We start from the raw sequence: 20,729 nt of genomic DNA on the forward strand, positions 1-20,729 counted from the left end.
TGCCATCCTGCCTGACACTGCAGTGCCACTCCTAGATGGGCCAAGTGTTTGTGTCGGCCACTTGGGTCGCTTAGCTTAGTCATCCAACGACCTCGGTGCAAATTTTAGGACTAAAAATAATATTGTGAGGTGTGAGGTGTTCAGAATAGTCTGGAAATGAGTGGAAATTATGGTAATTGAGGTTAATAATACTATGGGATCAATATGACCCCCAAATTCTATGATTTAAGCTGTTTTTGAGGGGTTTTTGTAAAAAAAACACCCGAATCCAAAACACACCCGAATCCGACAAAAAATTTTCAGGGAGGTTTTGCCAAAACACGTCCGAATCCAAAACACGGCCGCGGAACCGAATCCAAAACAAAAACAGACATCTGTCTCTACTTCTGACTGTTATACAGTAGTCAGGCCTCATTTGATGACATTTGTTAAGCATCTTCTGTCCTCTCTGAGACATCCACAATGGGGTCTCCAGTCAATGGGAGGACCCAAACCGCTTGTCTGTCTTGTTGTGTGTCTGACCTGACCTCACTGCTGACATCAGACTTCACAGTGTCATTGGGAAATAGTCTCCTACACAGGAACTTTCAAACCCGGTGCCACAAACAGAATTACCTGTCCCGTGGCAGGGCAAAAACACAACAGTGCAAGTGGGGCTTTTGAACTATTGGTCCAATACTGGACATCTGTAAGATATTGGATGAAAAATGGAACATCATAATAAATACACCCCACAGTAATATCCATACTTGGCTACATTGTTAATCTCCGATCCAGGAGAAGCCCAGGGAGGAGATGATGCTGACAGCTTTGGGGGCCGGGCTGGCTCTCCACTTCATTAGGCCCCACCCCCATCACAGCAAGATCAAAGCAATTCTAAAATTACATCTGTCACCATTATAAATGAAAATGGAACTCTTATTACAAAAAAAACAGATATATTTTTGTGGCTTTGAGAAGGATTTGCACAATAACAGACACTTTTCCATAGTAATATCGTCCTTTATATCAGTTCTGAGTATACATTGCTTTACCATTTTGTGCTCAGTATGTAATGTACATATATTCCTGTGTAGTTATCATTCTTCACAGGAAATCATGGAGCAGCGCCCCCCAATCCCAACCCGAGATTATATACACTGAATTTTATACATATATATATATACATATACACTGATTTCATCTATTCATATATTTATAAGTGATGGAAAAATATAAAAAAGAATTATAAAATAATGAACTAAAAACAGAGACTCCTCTTTAAATTACCCCAAATAAACACACTCTGCATAAACACATACATATTCGCATTTACACACAGTTTTTCAGGAAATGTTTAAGTTAGGCCACGTGAAGAAATGATTTTGACAGCTATTCCTGTATGGTTATACTGACTGACTCACAGGATGGACGTCTGTGTATGTGTGTAGGATGTCACTTACTAGGTGAATTACTGTCTGAGGTTCTGTTTTGTCCTGAACTGGTTAGTGCGTCTCCACAGTACCATGTCGTTTGCTAATTAAATATGTGGGGTAAAAGCTCCTTTATTCATGCCCTGATCTTGTGAGAGGTAGAGAAACCAATTTGCCGACATGAGGTGATCAAAATACCAAGGTCTGATTTTAATTAATTGAGTAGTGTTCATCCCAATACAGGGAACTTCTAAAATGAACCACAATACGGACAGTACTGTAAGTGGTTGGGCCTCAGTATATGCAGAGAGATGACAGTGGCACACCTAGCGGTAGTGGTAAAACCAGGCCCTGCATTTAGGCCCTTGTTGAATATGCCCTATGTTTGTTAGTATCTTTTTATTGAAATAAAAAGATTAAAAATAAAAACATCTCTACCCTTAGTCATAAGTCTACTTTATCTAAATGGTTATTAGTTTTGGGAATACTTTTTGTTTGCCCGTTAAATAAATGATGACTACATGTTACTTATTTGAATAAGGATGCATTGTCTTATAAAGTCTTATGAGGATTTTTGTGCCAGTGACACTGGCGAAAAAAATCATGTTCTGTGAAAACTGATAATTAAGCCAAAAGTGTAGCAAAGATGTTGGTGGTGTCATGAATAATTGTTATCATTTGCTGTGGGGGAGGGGCAGGGCTGCCCATGTAGCACATGCAGCAACAGTGGTGTATTGCTATTATCTGGGCCTAAGAAAGTGACCATCATGAATAATCTGCCATAGCCAATTAAAAGCTAGTTTAGAAACAGTAGCTGCCATTCCTATTAAATAGCCTCATCTAAACTGATGATATATTTGTTGAATCTCAAAGACATTTCTTCTGTGATAACATTGTAATCATTTTAGACATGGCACCAGACCAGGCACAGGGAATCTGTGGCTTCCCAGCTGTTGAGTTATGCTGTGATATGTAGTTCTTTAATGTCTGGAAATATCATCTTTAACTAGTGATATGTTTTTATGGGAATACTTATCAATCAGATATATAAAGAACATGTGTATACAGTATAATGTTTTGGTGGGATTGTATCGATTTACACTTGGTATGGGGTGAGGAGGTTCCAGTGATGAGAATGGCATAAAGAAAGGCAAATTGAAGGTTCCTAGTCACAAGAGAAGTCCCAGGCTTCTAAATAATCATTTCTGAGTTCACCGAGCAGCAGCGGTCGAGGTCTGCAGCCGCTGATCCACGTTTCTTATCCCCAGGGTGGTCAGTGTCTGCCACATTACCATCACAGTGATCAATCCTCCAAGGGTAAAAGATTCAGGTCACCTTTCTGGGGTACATTAGGTCTGGATTCTGGCATGGGTTCACACTGTCTTCTCATAGTACAATCAATGTGACCATGGATAGTAAACACATATAAAGTTATGTCCGTTCCCCTCTTTAAGAGTCTTTTAAAGTACCGAAGTAGTAATACTTTGTAGCACCCCAAGGTCGGGCTCCAAGGCCACTTTGTTCAACAATCATCAGCTATTTCTACGGGATGGAAAACTGGAAGTGATTGATTGGTCTGGAATCATCAACACTATTATCTCCATTCATTCAACCTGCTGTTGTAAATGACCTAGGATTACCCTAATCTGACAGTTCACATTCACAGAGTACTGACAACGCCACGGATGTCAATAATCTAACTTCAGTGAACGTCACAGTTTAAGGTGTTTTGTCACTTCCGGAATACTGGGGAATGTACACTTCACAGTATCGGGAAACTGAGAGGCAAGAGACAGAGAGCGAAATCTTGTACAACCAGGGAGAGCACACAATAGGGAAATAGCCCAATGGCCATTGGTACCAACCACCTAGGATTAACAAGGAAATATCTCTGGTAATAAGGGAACTGCGGCAATTTATGGGAAGACACTTCTGTATCGGGATCAGCGAGGTAATCAATTTTGACAGAAAAAAATCTAGGTTCAATTAATAGGAAGACACACATGAAGATTAGAACAGACCTCCGACCATCCCATACATGAGTGGAGATTGACACCCATCAGGAGAGTGCATGTATGCTGTCATTAGCAGGAGTAGGTAAATTACACAGAATCCCCTAATAATATAAGACTAATTGGCGATACCTAGCTAATATTGGAGTATATAGATAATATCTACCTTATTCTGTGAAAAATAAATCCCCAAATAAACATGAAATTACAGAACGCAACCCACTGAGGATTATGGTTGGTATTCTCAGTCAGGTGTCATTCAAATGTAGGGAAGACCGTGGGTGTAACGGCATCCTCACCCCTTTCTGCAGCATAGATGATAACCTTATCATGTAAGATTACCTTATCATGTACTACAGGGGGAGATAACTTTCTGTCATGAAACATGAGGATTCACAATGATGGACTATTGGAACTTTATATATATATATATATATATATATATATTATATATATATATATATATATATATATATGGAATCTTCCATTAGATTTAGGAGACAAGTATCTGCAGTGCACTGACCATTTGCTTAGATGTTGGTAAACAGATATAATATCATTTAGTGTTTCTGCTCATTCTGTACTATTATCTATATTACATAGAAGATTATGTCAGCTCAGTGACTACCTCATAGGCTGCACTTTGGAATTGTTTAGGATTTATATCGGACAGATAAAATAATGTTTCCTTTTCGGCTTCCTTTCTTCTTCCAGTGCTTTTCTGTAATTGTTCTGCTGTGTGTTCTGTTGCTTCCAGAAGGCAGCGATCATGTATTTTGATTTGTATCCTATCCCAACCAATTGCTTTTGTCATAGTCAGTGATCCAGATGTTGCATTATGCCCACTCTGTTGGCTCTCCTGTGGATTTGGCTCAGTGCGTGCTGCTTAAACGGTTTATCCCTGTATTAGTGATATGGCATCCTGTACTTTTTTACATGTGAACCTGTGTAGTTTAACACACCAGTTAAGTAAATGGTGCCATCATCTTCCTTAGTTGTGTTTTCTGTTGCAGTAATGAATACCGTATGAATCTCTGGGATAAAGATGCGTTTATGTTATCTTTCTCAATACACACTTCCATTTTGAAATATCTCTGGTTTGGGGATATGTGTCTTTGATACATGTTGAATACGTCTGACTATTAAAAACTGGCTTCTAAGATATGAGTATTGCCCAGATATTTCCTCTTGTCATTAGCAAGTTTTCTGTGTCACGGGGAGGAGGAGGGGATGAGACTGATTCTCAGTCGATCTTTTGCGGCTTATCAAGAATAGTTCTCTCACACTCTCAGGGCACATTCAAGTTCTCATTACACAGTTGTTCTTGAATTACGATGAAGCCATTTTTGGTTATGTAGATTTTCATCCTGCTCTTGTGCTCTCATGTCCACTTCTCATTTGCTCTTGTTACTTTCAGAAGATGATTTTGCTCTCTCAGCTGTTTCAGGATGTGGTCTCAGCATGTGAAGTCTTCAAATGCTCCACGAACGGCGTGGTGGGGGAGAATGTTAGCTGTGTAGCTCATTCCTGCTGGGTGCCCTCTCACACCTTCACACGGAGCCTGTAATGAGAAGATTGTATTCATTACTACAGCGAACACTACAGGAAACGTGTAAAGTCGTAATGAAAAACCCCTCAGAAATCAATGTCCCGTATGTTGCAAAAGTAATTCTAATAACTTTATGGGAAGGGCTGTACACAGATTTCCCTGGTCAGCTACCTTTATTGATCCTTTGTGACAATCTTAAAGTTATTTTCTTCAGCACTCAGCAAGACATGAACAAGAATACAACTGCATAGAATGGTAATGTATTACTAAGTGATGAAACAGGGCTCCTGTTCCCGCCCCACCCCCTAAGTGCATGATGTATGGCCCACCAAGCACCAGGGTGCCGATCAAAGGATGCTTCAGGGGGCATTGCTGCAGTGATTGCTGAATTTGCCCGAATGCTGCGTCCCACCACTTGTGATCGGGACCCTACCTCAACCAAGCTTCTAATAGGGTGTATAAACATAATTGGCCCTGTATTTGCTGCTCTTCGCTGATGGGTATTTTTCCTGAAAAACTAAAGGAAGCAATTGTTAGACCTCTTCTTAAAGAAACTTAATTTAGATCCTAACTGCATGACCAACTGCAGACTGGTATTAGACCTTCCTTTTCTAGGAAAGATTATTGAGAAAGTGGTTGCAACTCAACTGGAAACCCGCCTGACAACCCATGATATCTATGATACATTACAGTCAGGATTCAGGGGAAGACATAGCACTGAAACAGCCCTAATATGTGTGCTTAATGATCTTCCGATGGCCAGAGATCATTATGGATCTCTCTGCAGAATTTGATACTATGGACCATGGGATTCTTATTAAGCACCTGAAAAATTTCTGTGGATTGGACTACACAGTCATTCGCTGGTTCAAATGCACTCATTGTCACCAGGGCCACTGCCATGTAGTGTTCCACAAGGTTCTATACTATACCTCATGCTTTTTGCAGTATACATGCTACCACTGGGTGAAATAATCAGATGTCATGGCCTAATCTACCACTACTATGCAGATGATACACAACTGTACTTTGCACAGGGTACTGAGAACCCAAATAACAACCATAAATGGCTGTCTGGCTGAGCTCCAGGATTGGATGATTGGCAATTGGCTGTGACTGAATCCTGATAAAACATAGGTCCTTATGATAGGACCACAATATCAAGGGACAAGATTGTAGCATAGCCAAACAACTTGACTTGGTTGGCTATGCTGGAGGTTCAGAATTACAAAACACTGATCATGTGCAGAATCTCGCTGATGTCCTGGATGGCGGCTTGACACTTAAACATTAGGTATCAGTCACAATCATATCCTCATTCTTTCATCTGAGGAACAGAGCCAGAATCAAGCACTTAATTCCCTCTGAAGACCTGCTAAAAGTCATACATGCAATTGTATCATCAAAATTAGACTACTGCAATGCCCTCTACTTGGTCTTCCAGCAAAAGAATTACAACTCTTACAGTGGGTTGGGGTAGGGCAGGGATGGGGAACCTTCGGCCCTCCAGCTGCTGTTGAACTACACATCCCAGCATGCCTTGCAACAGTTTTAGCATGGCCAAATAGCAAAACTGTAGCAAGGCATGCTGGTATGTGTAGTTCAACAACAGCTGGAGGGCGAAGGTTCCCCATCCCTGGGGTAGGGTGACCGGCTGTCAGGATCCCGGCGGGCAGCATACCGACGCCGGGATCCTGGCCGCCAGGATGCCAACAGGGAGGCGAGTGCAACAAAGCAGGAATAGCCCTGGGCCCCTTGCCGGTCACCTGACTGCATCCCTTACAGTTGGTACAAAACGCAACTGTCAAGCTGTTAACCAACTGAAGCCATTCAAGCCACATAGCACCCATTCTATACTCTCCCCACTGGCTGCCTATGAGATGGTGAATCGTTTTCAGGGTTGGCTTACTGACTTCAAAGCCCTACATAACCAAGGCCCAAGTTACCTGCAACAGCTTCTGATTTCATTCTGCCCTGCTCGATTACTGAGATCTGTAGATGATTGACTTTTAGAAGTACCTAGATTCTCCCATACTTCAACTGGGGGCTGAGCTTTTAGCCATGTGGCTCCAACTCTATGGAACTCGCTTCCCAATACAGTTCAAGAGGCCCCCACTCTAGAATCCTTCATAAACATCCTTTCCTGTTTACTTCCGCATTCCCTTAATGTCCCTTTAGTATCTGCATGCTCTCTGTATTTTAGGAAAAGCTTTTCTGTATTTGATTGTTTCTGTACTGTATTATGGGCCTGATTCATATTTGTATTCATACCCGATGGTTTGAGCAAATACAATGTTTGGGGGTCTGCGCAGGTTCAAGACTCATTCTGCACTTGTGCAGAACGGGTCTTGCATTGTCACTCGTAGCCCCCTGTCAGCCTCAGCATGATTGTCATGTTGTGGCATTTGGAGGGCAGATTGGGTCGGCACCCAGCACGAGTCCAGGGTCTGTGTTGTCGGACACAAGACTTCCGGGACTCCGGTGTCCGAATCATATGGCCAGCCTGAGTAGGCTTCAGCTTATGCAGGCTGGCCAAAGCCTGTAACCAGCACAAATAATGACTGATGGTCGTGATGGTAGTGATGGTAGAGAGGGTGATCCAAAGCTGCGTCCTCAGATGCAGCACTCGGATCATCGCTAATGCTAATAGGAGAGTCCATCTCCTACAGACACATCCTGCTGCATCACAATTTTAAAAAGATGGAACTGCACAGCCACTTCCTTACGGCTGAGCAGTTCCTTACAAACATGAATGAGGCCTTATGTTCATTCTATCTGTTAAGCGCCTTACGTCTTATTGGAGAAAGAGTGCTATATTAATAATATAATAATAATTATTATACTGGCTGCAGGATGCCGTTCTGGGCACCCTGCTAGCTAGAAGCAAGGAGCGCGGGGAGGAGACGGTGCCGCTCACAGAGCCCTGTGCTTTGTGTGGTGACACTGCTCTCACACACCGCTTGTTACAGCTCTGGTATTACTTAATAAGGCAGTTTGATCCTGTCCTCTCTATCCCAACAGAATAAGTAGGAATGCATTAACAGTCATGCTCACCTCTTCTAGATTCATTAACCGTGTACACTATCGTAGTGCATATTATTTTAAAAGCAGTATTTTAAAATGTGCGATCTTGAAATGAAGGAGTAAAAAAACCCAATATAATTCCACCCTGGCGCTAAGGTTATGTATAGCAGGGTGGTAGCCTGGAAATAAATGTTAAGCCCCCTTGGCATTAAATCGCATGGTACTGCTAATGTTAATGTACGTTTTAATGTTATATCATTGTAACTGTTCTTAATGGTTACCAGCTGGGTTTTACTAGGCACAGCTGCAATCTAAACTATGCCAACTAAAAATGCAATGTCACTTGGGTTCATTGCAATCTCCGGGCTACTGGCACCATAGAAACTGTTCACACGCCCTGTACTGTGGGAACCAGGCAAGTGACAGAAGGTAACAGGAGTCTTTAGCTTGGGACATTACAGCCATTGTCTGACTGGTCATGGTCATGGATCATTGCTGATACCTTGGCTCTTTAACCCTCTGCAAACTTTGGAAAAGATGTATCAAACCTTCTAAAAAGAACAGGAGGAGACGTAAACAATCAGCTTCTAGCTACCATTTTCTTTTCTTTAGCAGTTTGATGCATTTACCCTTTGACATTTTATACACATGCCAAACACAAAAAGACATTAGGCTTGGTCCCTACCTTCTTGTAGAGGAGTGAATCCTGTGGCCTCAACCTAAGGATCATTTATCTGAGAGAATGGTGAATGTATGCTCCTTTTTGATAGGGGTGTTTAGTGGGCAATGAGGGGTTGAATCCCTCTGTATTGTACCTTAAAAGGCATGGTGTGTTTTTAATATTATAAAGTCATGTTTCGCTTTTTCCAACTGTTTGCCCAAATTATTTTGTACCCAACAAGTGGATAATGGCTGTGACCGGCTGGTACACAAAACTACCTACAGTCAAGCCAACAAGCAAGTATGATTAAAGAGTTCATAATTATGGGCAGGGCCGAAACTAGGGGGGGGTTAGGGGGGCAGGCGACCTGGGCGCCGGATTGGAGGGGGCGCCGAGACCCCCTAACACCCTCTCCCTATGCGCCAGTGCAGCGCCGCGGCACTTCTTTGTGCTTTGAAACCCCCTTCTCCCTCCTCCCGAGTGCCCAGCTCGGGGGGGCGGGGTTTCGCGGAATGACGCGATTGCGTCGTGACGTCACGACGCAAACGCGTCATTCCACGAAACCCCGCCCCCCGAGCTGGGCACTCGGGAGGAGGGAGAAGGGGGAGCCGCGCAGACGAGGAGGGAGAGGCGGCTGAAGAGCGGCGAGAACCGCTTCAAATGTAAGTCAGCCCCTCTCCCTCCCTCTCTCTCTCTCTCCCTCCCTCTCCCCACCACCTGCCGGAATGTGTAAAATGGGGACCTGTCTGCCGCAATGTGTAAAATGGGGACACTTTTTCCTGCCGCAATGTGTAAAATGGGGACACCTTTTCCTGCCGCAATGTGTAAAATGGGGACACTTTTTCCTGCCGCAATGTGTAAAATGGGGACACCTGTCTGCCGCAATGTGTAAAATGGGGTCACCTGTCTGCCGCAATGTGTAAAATGGGGACACTTGCCTGTCGTACTGTGTAAAATGGGGACACTTTTTCCTGGATATGAAATTTATGTTATAAAAGGCAATTTTTCAGGTAAAAAAGTTCTGAAAGAGATATATATATATATATATATATATATATATATATTCAATTCAATATAAGGAAGGCACTCACCAGACTTGTAATGCAAAAAGAATTGTTTTATCAAATCTCACATCAGCAGCTTAATCGTGGTTGGTCGACGTTTCGGTCCCATACCGGACCTTTTTCCAGACCAGTGTATACAGTCGTCAGAATCACAATACACTGGTCTGGAAAAAGGTCCGGTATGGGACCGAAACGTCGACCAACCACGATTAAGCTGCTGATGTGAGATTTGATAAAACAATTCTTTTTGCATTACAAGTCTGGTGAGTGCCTTCCTTATATTGAATTGAATGTATAACGGGACCTTGCGGATACAAGTTTTACCCTGGAATTTTGGCACCCCAGCAGATGACTTTGGATATATAGTGAGTGCCACTTCACCTGTTCCAAAATATATATATATATATATATATATATACACACAGAGAAAAAACCACAGCACTCACCACACCAGAAGCGGGGCACAGCTATGCACTTAACACTCACAGGGTGGGGTGCATGTAACACAGCACTCTCCACCACAAAAGCGGGGTACACAGCTGTACTTACCACTCACAGGGCGGGGTGCATGTAGCCCATGACCACATCGCTCTAATAAATACAAAGAACCCAGCACTCACCAAAGTAAACTCACTTATCCTCAACAATTCAATAAATAAATGATGGGGGTTTAGTTAGTGGATTGGCCAATGCACGGAAGCCTGCATACCGATTTTCAAGGTACCCCACCTTATTTATTGAATTGTTGAGGCTAAGTGAGTTTACTTTGGTGAGTGCTGGGTTCTTTGTATATATATATATAAAATATTTTTATTCATTTATTTATTTATTTTAAAATGTTCATTTTTTTATTTTTTTATTTATTTATTGGGAAAAAAATAATCTTTTTTTTTTTTTGGGGGTGGGGGGGTGGGGGTGTCTAATGACTACCTTGCCCCGGGTGACAAAAATCCTAGTTTCGGCCCTGTTATGGGACTGATTCATGTTAAGTATAGCAAAAAAGCAAGCAACTGGGCAAAACTATGTAGCATTGCAGGAGGGGCAGATGTAACATGTGCAGAATGATTTAGATTTGGGTGGAGTGTTTCCAAACTGAAATATAAATTGCAGTGTAAAAATACAGCTGTACAAATTTTCGGGCTACATGCAAAAGCAGCCAGTATTTACCATGCACAGAAAAAATATACATGTATTTGCTCCCCTTGCATGGCAACATAGTTTGTTCCAGACACAAGGGGAAGGGAGGGGGGGGAAGTTGGGTGAAAAACTTTAGAGATGTGTGCTGAGCGATCTAGGACATACCGCTCAGCATACATCTCTCCCCCCGCTCGGCACTTAGCACAATGTGTTCTGAGCGGAGGGGGGAGGACGGGGGGCCGCTCACTTTACACAGCGGTGAAGTGAGCAACCTGACTAGATTTTGCCTGCCTGCAGGCACAATCTAGAACCGGCGATAGCGACGCGTGGTCCAGCGCATCGCTATCACTATGGGCATACACACGGAGAGATCTATGCTTAATATGTAAGCAATCTAGTCATATTGCTTAAAAATTAAGCACAGATCTCTCTGTGTGTACCCCCTTAAGTTACTTGCTTTGTTTGCTTTACTTACAAACATGAATCAGGCCCTATGTGCCTTATGGCATATAAAAGTTAAACTACAAGCATCTGTATGCTATTAGTCACATTCTAGTTTTCAGTTTTTCTTTGTTCTATGTTATAAATATATTTCTGTTGGGAGATTTAGTACAGGTTGAGTATCCCTTATCCAAAATGCTTGGGACCAGAGGTATTTTGGATATCGGATTTTTCCGTATTTTGGAATAATTGCATACCATAATGAGATATCATGGTGATGGGACCTAAATCTAAGCACAGAATGCATTTATGTTACATATACACCTTATACACACAGCCTGAAGGTCATTTTAGCCAATATTTTTTTATAACTTTGTACATTAAACAAAGTGTGTCTACATTCACACAACTCATTTATGTTTCATATACACCTTATACACACAGCCTGAAGGTCATTTAATACAATATTTTTAATAACTTTGTGTATTAAACAAAGTTTGTGTACATTGAGTCATCAAAAAACAAAGGTTTCACTATCTCACTCTCACTCAAATAAGTCAGTATTTCGGAATATTCCGTATTTCGGAATATTTGGATATGGGATACTCAACCTGTATTACAACACTATTTCCAGTCATGTGAATGGATGGGAAGCGGTCATGTGACCATGCCGACGCCGGAATCCCGAGCGCTCAAAATGACGAAGTCAGAATGCCTACCTACAGGGTCTATTCCCACTCATGGGTGTCCATGACACCAATAGAGTGGTAACAGAATCTGTAGTGAGCGCAGCAAGCTACCGAGTTTGCTGCTTTGTTGCACTCGCTACCCCCTACCAGCATTCTGCTGCAGGGATCCAGATATCGGTATGCTTGCCCAACTTGAATGGATGGGTCTAATTGCATGTAAATTGTATGATCAGATAACATTTTATCACACTCAGGGAGTAATTCAGAGTTAATCGCAGCCTCAAATTTGTTAGCAGTTGGGCAAAGCCATGTGCACTGCAGGTGGGGCAGATATAACATTTGCAGAGAGAGTTATAGGCCCTACACACATGCCGATTTTTTTAAAGATATGAACGATCTCGTTCATATCTTTCAGTGTGGAGGCTCCAGCGATGAACGATGCGCGGTCCCGCGCTCGTTCATCGCTGGTCCCCCGTCGGCTGTGCATGCAGGCCGATATGGACGATCTCGTCCATATTTGCCTGCACTTCAATGGAGCCGCGTGACGGGGGGAGTGAAGAAACTTAACTCCCCGCGTCACTGCCCCCCCGCCGCCGGGTCGCTCGTCGGCCGTATCCGCCGTCGGGCAGCTCGGCGGCGGGTCGACCAGTGTGTAGGGCCCCTTAGATTTGGGTGGGTTATTTTGTTTCTGTGCAGGGTAAATACTGGCTGCTTTATTTTTACACTGCAATTTAGATTAGACGTGTGGGCGGTGTTATAACTGTCCTGGCACGGGCGGCATCAGGTCTGGTGTTGGTAAGTGTTATATGCATTTACTGCCACGCTGGTTTCTTTTCTCTCCTCCCCATCTATCACATCTGCACTTCTCCTTGATCACCATCACTGTAACCCTTCATCCTATACTCTGCACCTTTCCTCTCCTCTCCATCTATCACATCTGCACTTCTCCTTGATCACCCTCACTGTAACCCATCATCCTATACTCTGCACCTTTCCTCTCCTCTCCATCTATCACATCTGCACTTCTCCTTGATCACCCTCACTGTAACCCATCATCCTATACTCTGCACCTTTCTTCTCCTCCCCATCTATCACATCTGCACTTCTCCTTGATCACCATCACTGTAACCCTTCATCCTATACTCTGCACCTTTCCTCTCCTCCCCATCTATCACATCTGCACTTCTCCTTGATCACCCTCACTGTAACCCATCATCCTATACTCTGCACCTTTCCTCTCCTCCCCATCTATCACATCTGCACTTCTCCTTGATCACCCTCACTGTAACCCATCATCCTATACTCTGCACCTTTCCTCTCCTCCCCATCTATCACATCTGCACTTCTCCTTGATCACCCTCACTGTAACCCTTCATCCTATACTCTGCACCTTTCCTCACCTCCCCATTTATCACATCTGCACTTCTCTGGACTCTCCCTTGATCACCCTCACTGTGGGCCTAATTCAGACCCGATTGTAGATGTGCTAAATTTAGCACATCTACGATCAGGTCTGAATTAGGCCCATAGACATGTGGGGGGACGCCCAGCACGGCCCACCCCCCGCACGGTCCAGGCACACCTGCGTTGCCCGGACCGCGCCCCTAAACTGCGGCTTAACGCCGACAGCCCGTCCCCTCCCGCCCAGCGACCACCTCCGCCTGTCAATCAGGCAGAGGCGATCGCAGGGCTGAGATGGCTGTTGGCTGTCTGGCATGCGCCGGTGCACTGCAGCACTGGCGCATGCACAGTTCAGACCTGAGTGGCTGCTGTGCGAAAAAGCACAGCACTAATTAGGTCTGAATTGGGCCCTGTGACTCTTCATCCGACTCTTACTATTCTCCCTCCTTCCTATACCCTACACCTTTCCTCTCCTCTTGTGCTTCCCCAGTTTCTCTGTGTTCCCTTCTTTTAATCCACCACCCCTCTCTTACTGTTCCCTACACTGTCCGCCTCACGCTCCATGTAACTCTGGTCTGTGACTCCTCTCCTTCTTTTCTGCTGCACTTTGTTTTCCTCCCTATCCCTTGTTTGTACATTGAAGGTAATGACTGTTCGAAGAAGTGGATATAAGATGTCTTATTGTCTTCTTAGCCAGTATTGTCTTCTGAACATACAGTATCTAATATTTAAATACTGTGAAACCATTTATTAAATCTAGGCAAGTTATTTATCAAGCTGCATGTTTTTGGACATTGTCACCATGCTTCATGGCTCTTTTCTGTATGCAGCCATTACCAGACGACCTATTTTTTTTCAAGCAAGAAATAATATGAGGGTAAAGGATCAGAACATATATAAAAGTGCTCATTTATAAAAGTGTTACATTTTAACCTCACTTTGTAAATACAATTTCATGATGGCATGAGAATAGTTTTGTTCTATTGCCCCTGTTTATATGGGTAAGCACAGATCACAATGTGTGAACGTGGCCCCGTGTTCAACATGCAGAATGGGACAGGCACATCCGGGGATTCAATGGAAGAGTATTACTGTGTGTGGCATAATGTGTAAGGGGCAATTCTGCGTGTGGCATAATGTGTGAGGGGCAATTCTGTGTGTGGCATAAAGTGTAAGGGGCATTTATGTGTTAAGCTGGGTACACACTGGCAGATATATACAGTATGCTGTTCAATCAATCTGCAGCTATATAAGCAGATGGTGGTTGTTCATACAGGAAGCATTTGATATGCCGCCTGTCGGGATCCCGGCGCTCAGTATACCGGCGCTGGAATCCCGACAGCCGGCATACCGACAACTATTCTCCCTCTTGGGGGTCCACGGCACCCCTGGATGGAGAATAAATAGCGTGGCGCACGTAGTGCGCCACCGTGCCCGCAGCGTGGCGAGTGCAGCAAGGCCGCAAGGGGCTCTTTTGCGCTCGCCCTGCTGCCAGCATGCCGGCGGTCGGGATCCCGGCGCCGGTATGCTGGGCGCCAGGATCCCGACAGCCGGAATAACATACTACACCCGTTCATACATACAGAAAGATGCACCAATATATCTGCAGATATATTGGCCATCTGCTGTGCTATACAGCAAATGCAATACATCTGTGAAAGATGTCGTTCACAGACATATTGCTTGTACACACCTGCAGATCAGCAAAAGATATATTGACTGATCAATTGATTGGCCAATATATCTGCTAGTGTGTACCCAGCATTACATAATGTGTGTATAAGGGGCACTACTAATGTGTAGCATAATGTGAGATATGGGCACTACTAATGTGTAACATAATGTACAGCATAATGTGTTATAAGGAGCATTACTGTGTGGCATGTGTTATTAGGGGGCAATACTGTGCAGTATAATGTGTTATATGGAGCATTACTGTGTGGCATAATGTGTTATTAGGGGGCAATACTGTGCGGTATAATGTGTTATATGGAGCATTACTGTGTGGCATAATGTGTTATTAGGGGGCAATACTGTGCGGTATAATGTGTTATATGGAGCATTACTGTGTGGCATAATGTGTTATTAGGGGGCAATACTGTGCGGTATAATGTGTTATATGGAGCATTACTGTGTGGCATAATGTGTTATTAGGGGGCAATACTGTGCGGTATAATGTGTTATATGGAGCATTACTGTGTGGCATAATGTGTTATTAGGGGGCAATACTGTGCGGTATAATGTGTTATATGGAGCATTACTGTGTGGCATAATGTGTTATTAGGGGGCAATACTGTGCGGTATAATGTGTTATATGGAGCATTACTGTGTGGTATAATGTGTTATTAGGGGGCAATACTGTGCGGTATAATGTGTTATATGGAGCATTACTGTGTGGCATAATGTGTTATTAGGGGGCAATACTGTGCGGTATAATGTGTTATATGGAGCATTACTGTGTGGTATAATGTGTGTCAGAATGTGTTATTAGGGTCGAAACTGTGTGGCATAATGTGTTATTAGGGGCATTACTGTGTGGTATAATTTGAATTTTGAACTGGTGGTACTATTATGTGGACATGCTTTTTCTTAGTGAGACCACACCCCCTATGTTAGCTGTGCGCCTTTGGTGCGTACTCTTTCTATTCGCAGTATGGAGGGAGGGGGGGGAGCAATTCTCTATGTATAGATTAAGAAGTAGGAGGAGTCAGGAATAGTAAGGGAAGGAGTTTATGCCAGGAGCCAGATGCAGACACCTAGGTGGGCCTGTGTGCTTTAAATGCCAGGGCCTACTTTTAGTCCCAGTCCGCTGGTTAGTGCAGTATGTGACTAGAATGTCGCCCCCAAACTGCATCATTCGGTTAATCACAGACATGCCGTAGTGAGACCAACATCGCAGACCCATAATGCACATGAGCAGTATAGGTCCGGCACATGCGCAAAGTACCAAGCGGCGGTACTTTGTGGCATGCGCTGTATAAGCACCGGGACCTGAATCCGGCTCATGATGAGATGTTACATGGAGACAGTAATACATGAGGCCACAGTCCAAGAGATCTAATATAGCGAATGGAATGTTCTCCTCACCCCAGGCTCATGCATGGCCTATAACGTTTCCTACCGTGACTTTATATACAGCCCTATCTACAGCTGTTTGTAAATCGAACGTATTCATTTTATGAGATTATATTAGGGGAGTGTAGTAATAATAATAATAATAATAATACTTCTAATAATAATAATTTTATTTATAGAGCGTTTTTCTCCAGCAGGACTCAAAGTCGCTTTACAGAAATCAAAAACATGGTACATTGTGCAAAGGATTTAGAATTACAGCAAGTACAAAACCACACAGAAATAATTAACAGCAACAAAACCTATAGCACACAATAAGCATAATGCAGGGTTGGTGCGAACATTTTGGTTATTAACTTCCACAGGTTGTATATTCCACCCACAAAAGGTACCAGGCGAGGCAGCCGTCTTGGGTGCACTATGTAGGATTACCCTGGGTGGAATAGGTTACACCTAGAAGAGATGACATAAAATGAGAGGTTGCAGCGTCCTAATGCTAGGAGTAGGGTCCTTAGATAACCGTCAGGTCCATGTATTTTTCAACCCATTCACGAGACCCACCAGATGAGGCAGCCATGTTGGGAGCACTACTTTGTTCTCATGGAAATTACTTTCCATTCAGCATACAGCCATTTCGGGATGTAGTTAAAATGCCGGCTGTCGGGATCCCAGTATTGAGGATACAGACGCCGGAATCCTGAGAGCCGACAATGCTACCAGCCGGAATCACAGCGCAACAAGGATATTCCCACTCGTGGGTGTCCAGAGGCGGATTGGGCATAGGGTTTACAGGGAAGATCCCCGGTGGGCTGACGCACCCGTGGGGCCTGTTATGTTTGAGGACATGTTCCTCAAAATTATAGACATAATGAATAAGATGCAAAATAATTTGCATATATGAAAATGACTTTGCCACTTAGCCTGTGATTGCAGATGATCTAGTGAATGCTCTGTCTGCCTGCTTGGCTGACATATAAGATTGAGTGAATAGTGATAGGGATACGGTTGGTGTAATAAGCAAGAAAATATATCTTTCTAAAGAATAATATAGTTTCCTAAATTCTGAAGATGTATCATATAATGTGCTCATAATATTTAATTTTATTTCTATTTAACTCCCCCTTTGATGCTGGACATGCCCACTATCTGGAAAGTCTTGGGGGGAGGGTGCTGCTGCCATGGCCCATGGCTAGACCTTACACCTCTGGTGCTGCCCAAGTGGGGCTACTAGTACAAATTTTTCCAGGGCCGCTTTTTGTTCCCAATCCGCCCCTGTGGGTGTCCATGACACCCATAGAGTGAGAATAGAACCTGTGGTGAGTGTAACAAGCCACAGAGCCCAAAGTGTGGCGACTCTTAGCGATCACCCTGATACTGGTAGGTGGGATGCCGCTGTCGCGATACAAACAGCTGGCATCCTGTCCGTTGGTATAACGTATCACACTCAGTAATTTCATGTATTCATCATGGAGATTAATTAAGAATGACATATGAATACTAATTTTCCCCTATGTGAATTATAGTATAGTAATTGTCATTGCTTACTGGTCGCGCCCCAGATTTATTCTCAGAGATCTAGAACAAGCCCTTCAATTAGGATTTCGTTACTGTTTCTGAAGCAAAAAACTTGTGATAGGTCAAAGCTCTCTAGCACAAAGCACATACACATAGGAGGAGATTTACAAAGCTTTGGACAAGCCATTGATATTCAGCAGGGTAAACAGCATACTTGTCAATATCCTCCAGTATAGCCAGGTGCCAACCACTTTCGGAGTGGTCCAGGCGGCCTCGGGGAGACTTGCCTAATTTTCCAGGCTTCTGGGAGACCCACAAAAGATTTGTACGTTTTCCGGATGTTCTTGGAGATCAGGTAAGTATGGTGAACAGGATTGCTGAACAAGATGGCGGAGGGTTCCCACTGCAGTACGGAATAGTAGGGCAGCTAGGAAATGTTTTGAGTACTGGCACTAGGAGCATTGGCAAGTATGCGTTTGGGCGTAACATGCATTACAAGTGTGCGTGAATACCACACATGCATTACATGCTGAACCACCGATTCAGGGGTGTAGCTATACCATTTTCACAGCATGCTGTCACGCCCATGCTCCCAGAAAAGCCCGAGCCTGGGAACTATGCGCTGATTCTGAGCAGGACAGATCTCTGTGTACAGATGCAAACATAGAGTTTTCTCTAACGTCCTAGTAGAAGCTGGGGACTCCGTAAGGACCATGGAGACTGGGCTGGGCACTCTAAAGAAAGATTCAGTACTATCTGGTGTGCACTGGCTCCTCCCTCTATGCCCCTCCTCCAGACCTCAGTTAGAATCTGTGCCCGGCCGAGCTGGGTGCTCCTAGTGGGCTCTCCTGAGCTTGCTAGAAAAGAAAGTATTTTGTTAGGTTTTTTGTTTTCAGAGAGCTTCTGCTGGCAACAGACTCTCTGCTACGAGGGACTGAGGGGAGAGAAGCAAACCTATTCACGGCAGCTAGGTAGCGCTTCTTAGGCTACTGGACACCATTAGCTCCAGAGGGATCGAACACAGGTACTGTTATGAGCCACGGCTGTGGCTCATTACTGTTTTGCATGTCGGTTAGGTATTTTATGTTATACTTCTGTTTATGTTCCCCGTGGGTGTCATGGGGTGCTTGGAGCTCTCCCTTAAGGAGAGGATACTGTTATGAACCACAGGTAGTGGTTCATTCCTATTTTATGTTTATAAGTTGTCTTGCAGGCCAGGATTTCCCGTTGCTCTGTTTAAGAATACTCTTGTTTGTTGCCGGTGGTTAGTCTATGTAATTGCAGCTTGTTCCCATGTGTTCTGCCTCACCTGGCTGCTAATTGCATCTTGTCAGTTTGGAGTCATGCAACAGGGCAGCTGCATCACATAATTAATTAGGCCTCTCTGTTATATGCTGGCTGAGTGCAATTCACAGACGCTGGTGATATTTCTAGGTTTCCAGTCTGCTTGAGTTCTGAGCTTGTTCCTGCCAGTTCCTGAGCTCCTGTGAAGCAGTGTCTGTCGAGCTGCTTCCTGTGTCGATTCCTGTGTCAGTCCCTGTGTCGATTCCTGTGTCTGATCCCGTGTCCTGCCGTGAAGCGTTCCTGTCCAGAAGTCCTGTGGCTTTGCCTATGCCTGGTCGAGTTTCTGGCTTCTTGGTGTCCACCGGTCTGTCGTTTGGGATTCTGCCTGTCCTCCAGTTCTGAGAGTCTGTGTCGGCAGTATTGGGGGTTCCTGTCCGTTTGCCAGTATTCGTACCGGTTCCGTGAGTAGCGGCTCTGCCGCGTCCGTCGGCCTAGGCCGCTGTATTCCGTTATTATTTCTGTCACTGGTGTTTTGCAGAGGGTTCTGCTTATGCTGTCACCGCCGGTACACAAAAGTATTGTGTCGGCGTGTGGTCAGCATTTCCTTTGTTGTTCTTTTCCTTTGGCGGCAAGCCGCACATACTTTGGTTTTAGGTTTGTTAGTAGCCCCTGGCCTTGTTGTTTAGTTAGAGGGCCCCTTGTTATCACCCTGTCTCGGTTCACTCTTTGTCTCTCATTAAGACCTGAGGGGGCATCGAAGTTGGGCAGACGTAATCCGCCCTTCAAACGCGGCTGCCATGGGCTCAAGCAACCATAGTCTCGCAAGAGTGTACTGACAGCACGGGCGAGACAACGGAGATAGGGCGCCAGGGGCTATTCCCTTTCCATTCCCCTTTCCCAGCATTACGTCCTGGTGCTCTGGACTCACTTTATAACATATCCCTTGTTCTGAGCACCAGGAACCTAACAGGTACCTAACCTTGATCGTCCGTTCCCGGAGCCGCGCCGCCGTCCCCCTCGCAGAGCCAGAAGAACAGAAGCAGCAGAAGCATGAAGACATCGAAATCGGCGGCTGAAGACTCCTGTCTTCACTTAAGGTAGCGCACAGCACTGCAGCTGTGCGCCATTGCTCCCACAGCACACCGCACACTTCGGTCACTGTAGGGTGCAGGGCGCAGGGGGGGGCGCCCTGGGCAGCAATTAAGTACCTTTTTTGGCAAAAAGAGGCATATATACAGCCTGGGACTGTATATATGCCAGAGCCCCCGCCATTTTTTATACATTAAAGCGGGACAGAAGCCCGCCGCTGAGGGGGCGGGGCCTTCTTCCTCAGCACACCAGCGCCATTTTCTCTTCACAGCTCCGCTGGAAGAACGCTCCCCAGGCTCTTCCCTGCAGTATTCAGGTGCTTTAGAGGGTAAAAAAGAGAGGGGGGGGGGCACATAAATTTAGGCGCAGTATATAT

General features: G+C 44.5%; 1 protein-coding gene across 6 annotated transcripts in view; it reads right to left on the bottom strand.

Annotated features, from left to right (window-relative positions):
- Positions 1–981: 981 nt before the first annotated feature.
- The window catches only part of ASIC1 (acid sensing ion channel subunit 1), a 457,033-nt gene continuing 437,285 nt past the window's right edge, over positions 982–20,729 (bottom strand). For all 6 annotated transcript variants that reach the window (XM_063952026.1, XM_063952030.1, XM_063952028.1 and 3 more), the window contains one exon: positions 982–4,985. In XM_063952026.1, coding sequence (XP_063808096.1) covers positions 4,881–4,985 — 105 coding nt within the window. In that variant the 3' untranslated portion in view covers positions 982–4,880. The remainder of the gene's footprint in view (positions 4,986–20,729) is intronic.

Source organism: Pseudophryne corroboree, chromosome 2 (genome assembly GCF_028390025.1).
Source record: "Pseudophryne corroboree isolate aPseCor3 chromosome 2, aPseCor3.hap2, whole genome shotgun sequence".
Classification (NCBI taxonomy): Eukaryota; Metazoa; Chordata; class Amphibia; order Anura; family Myobatrachidae; genus Pseudophryne; species Pseudophryne corroboree.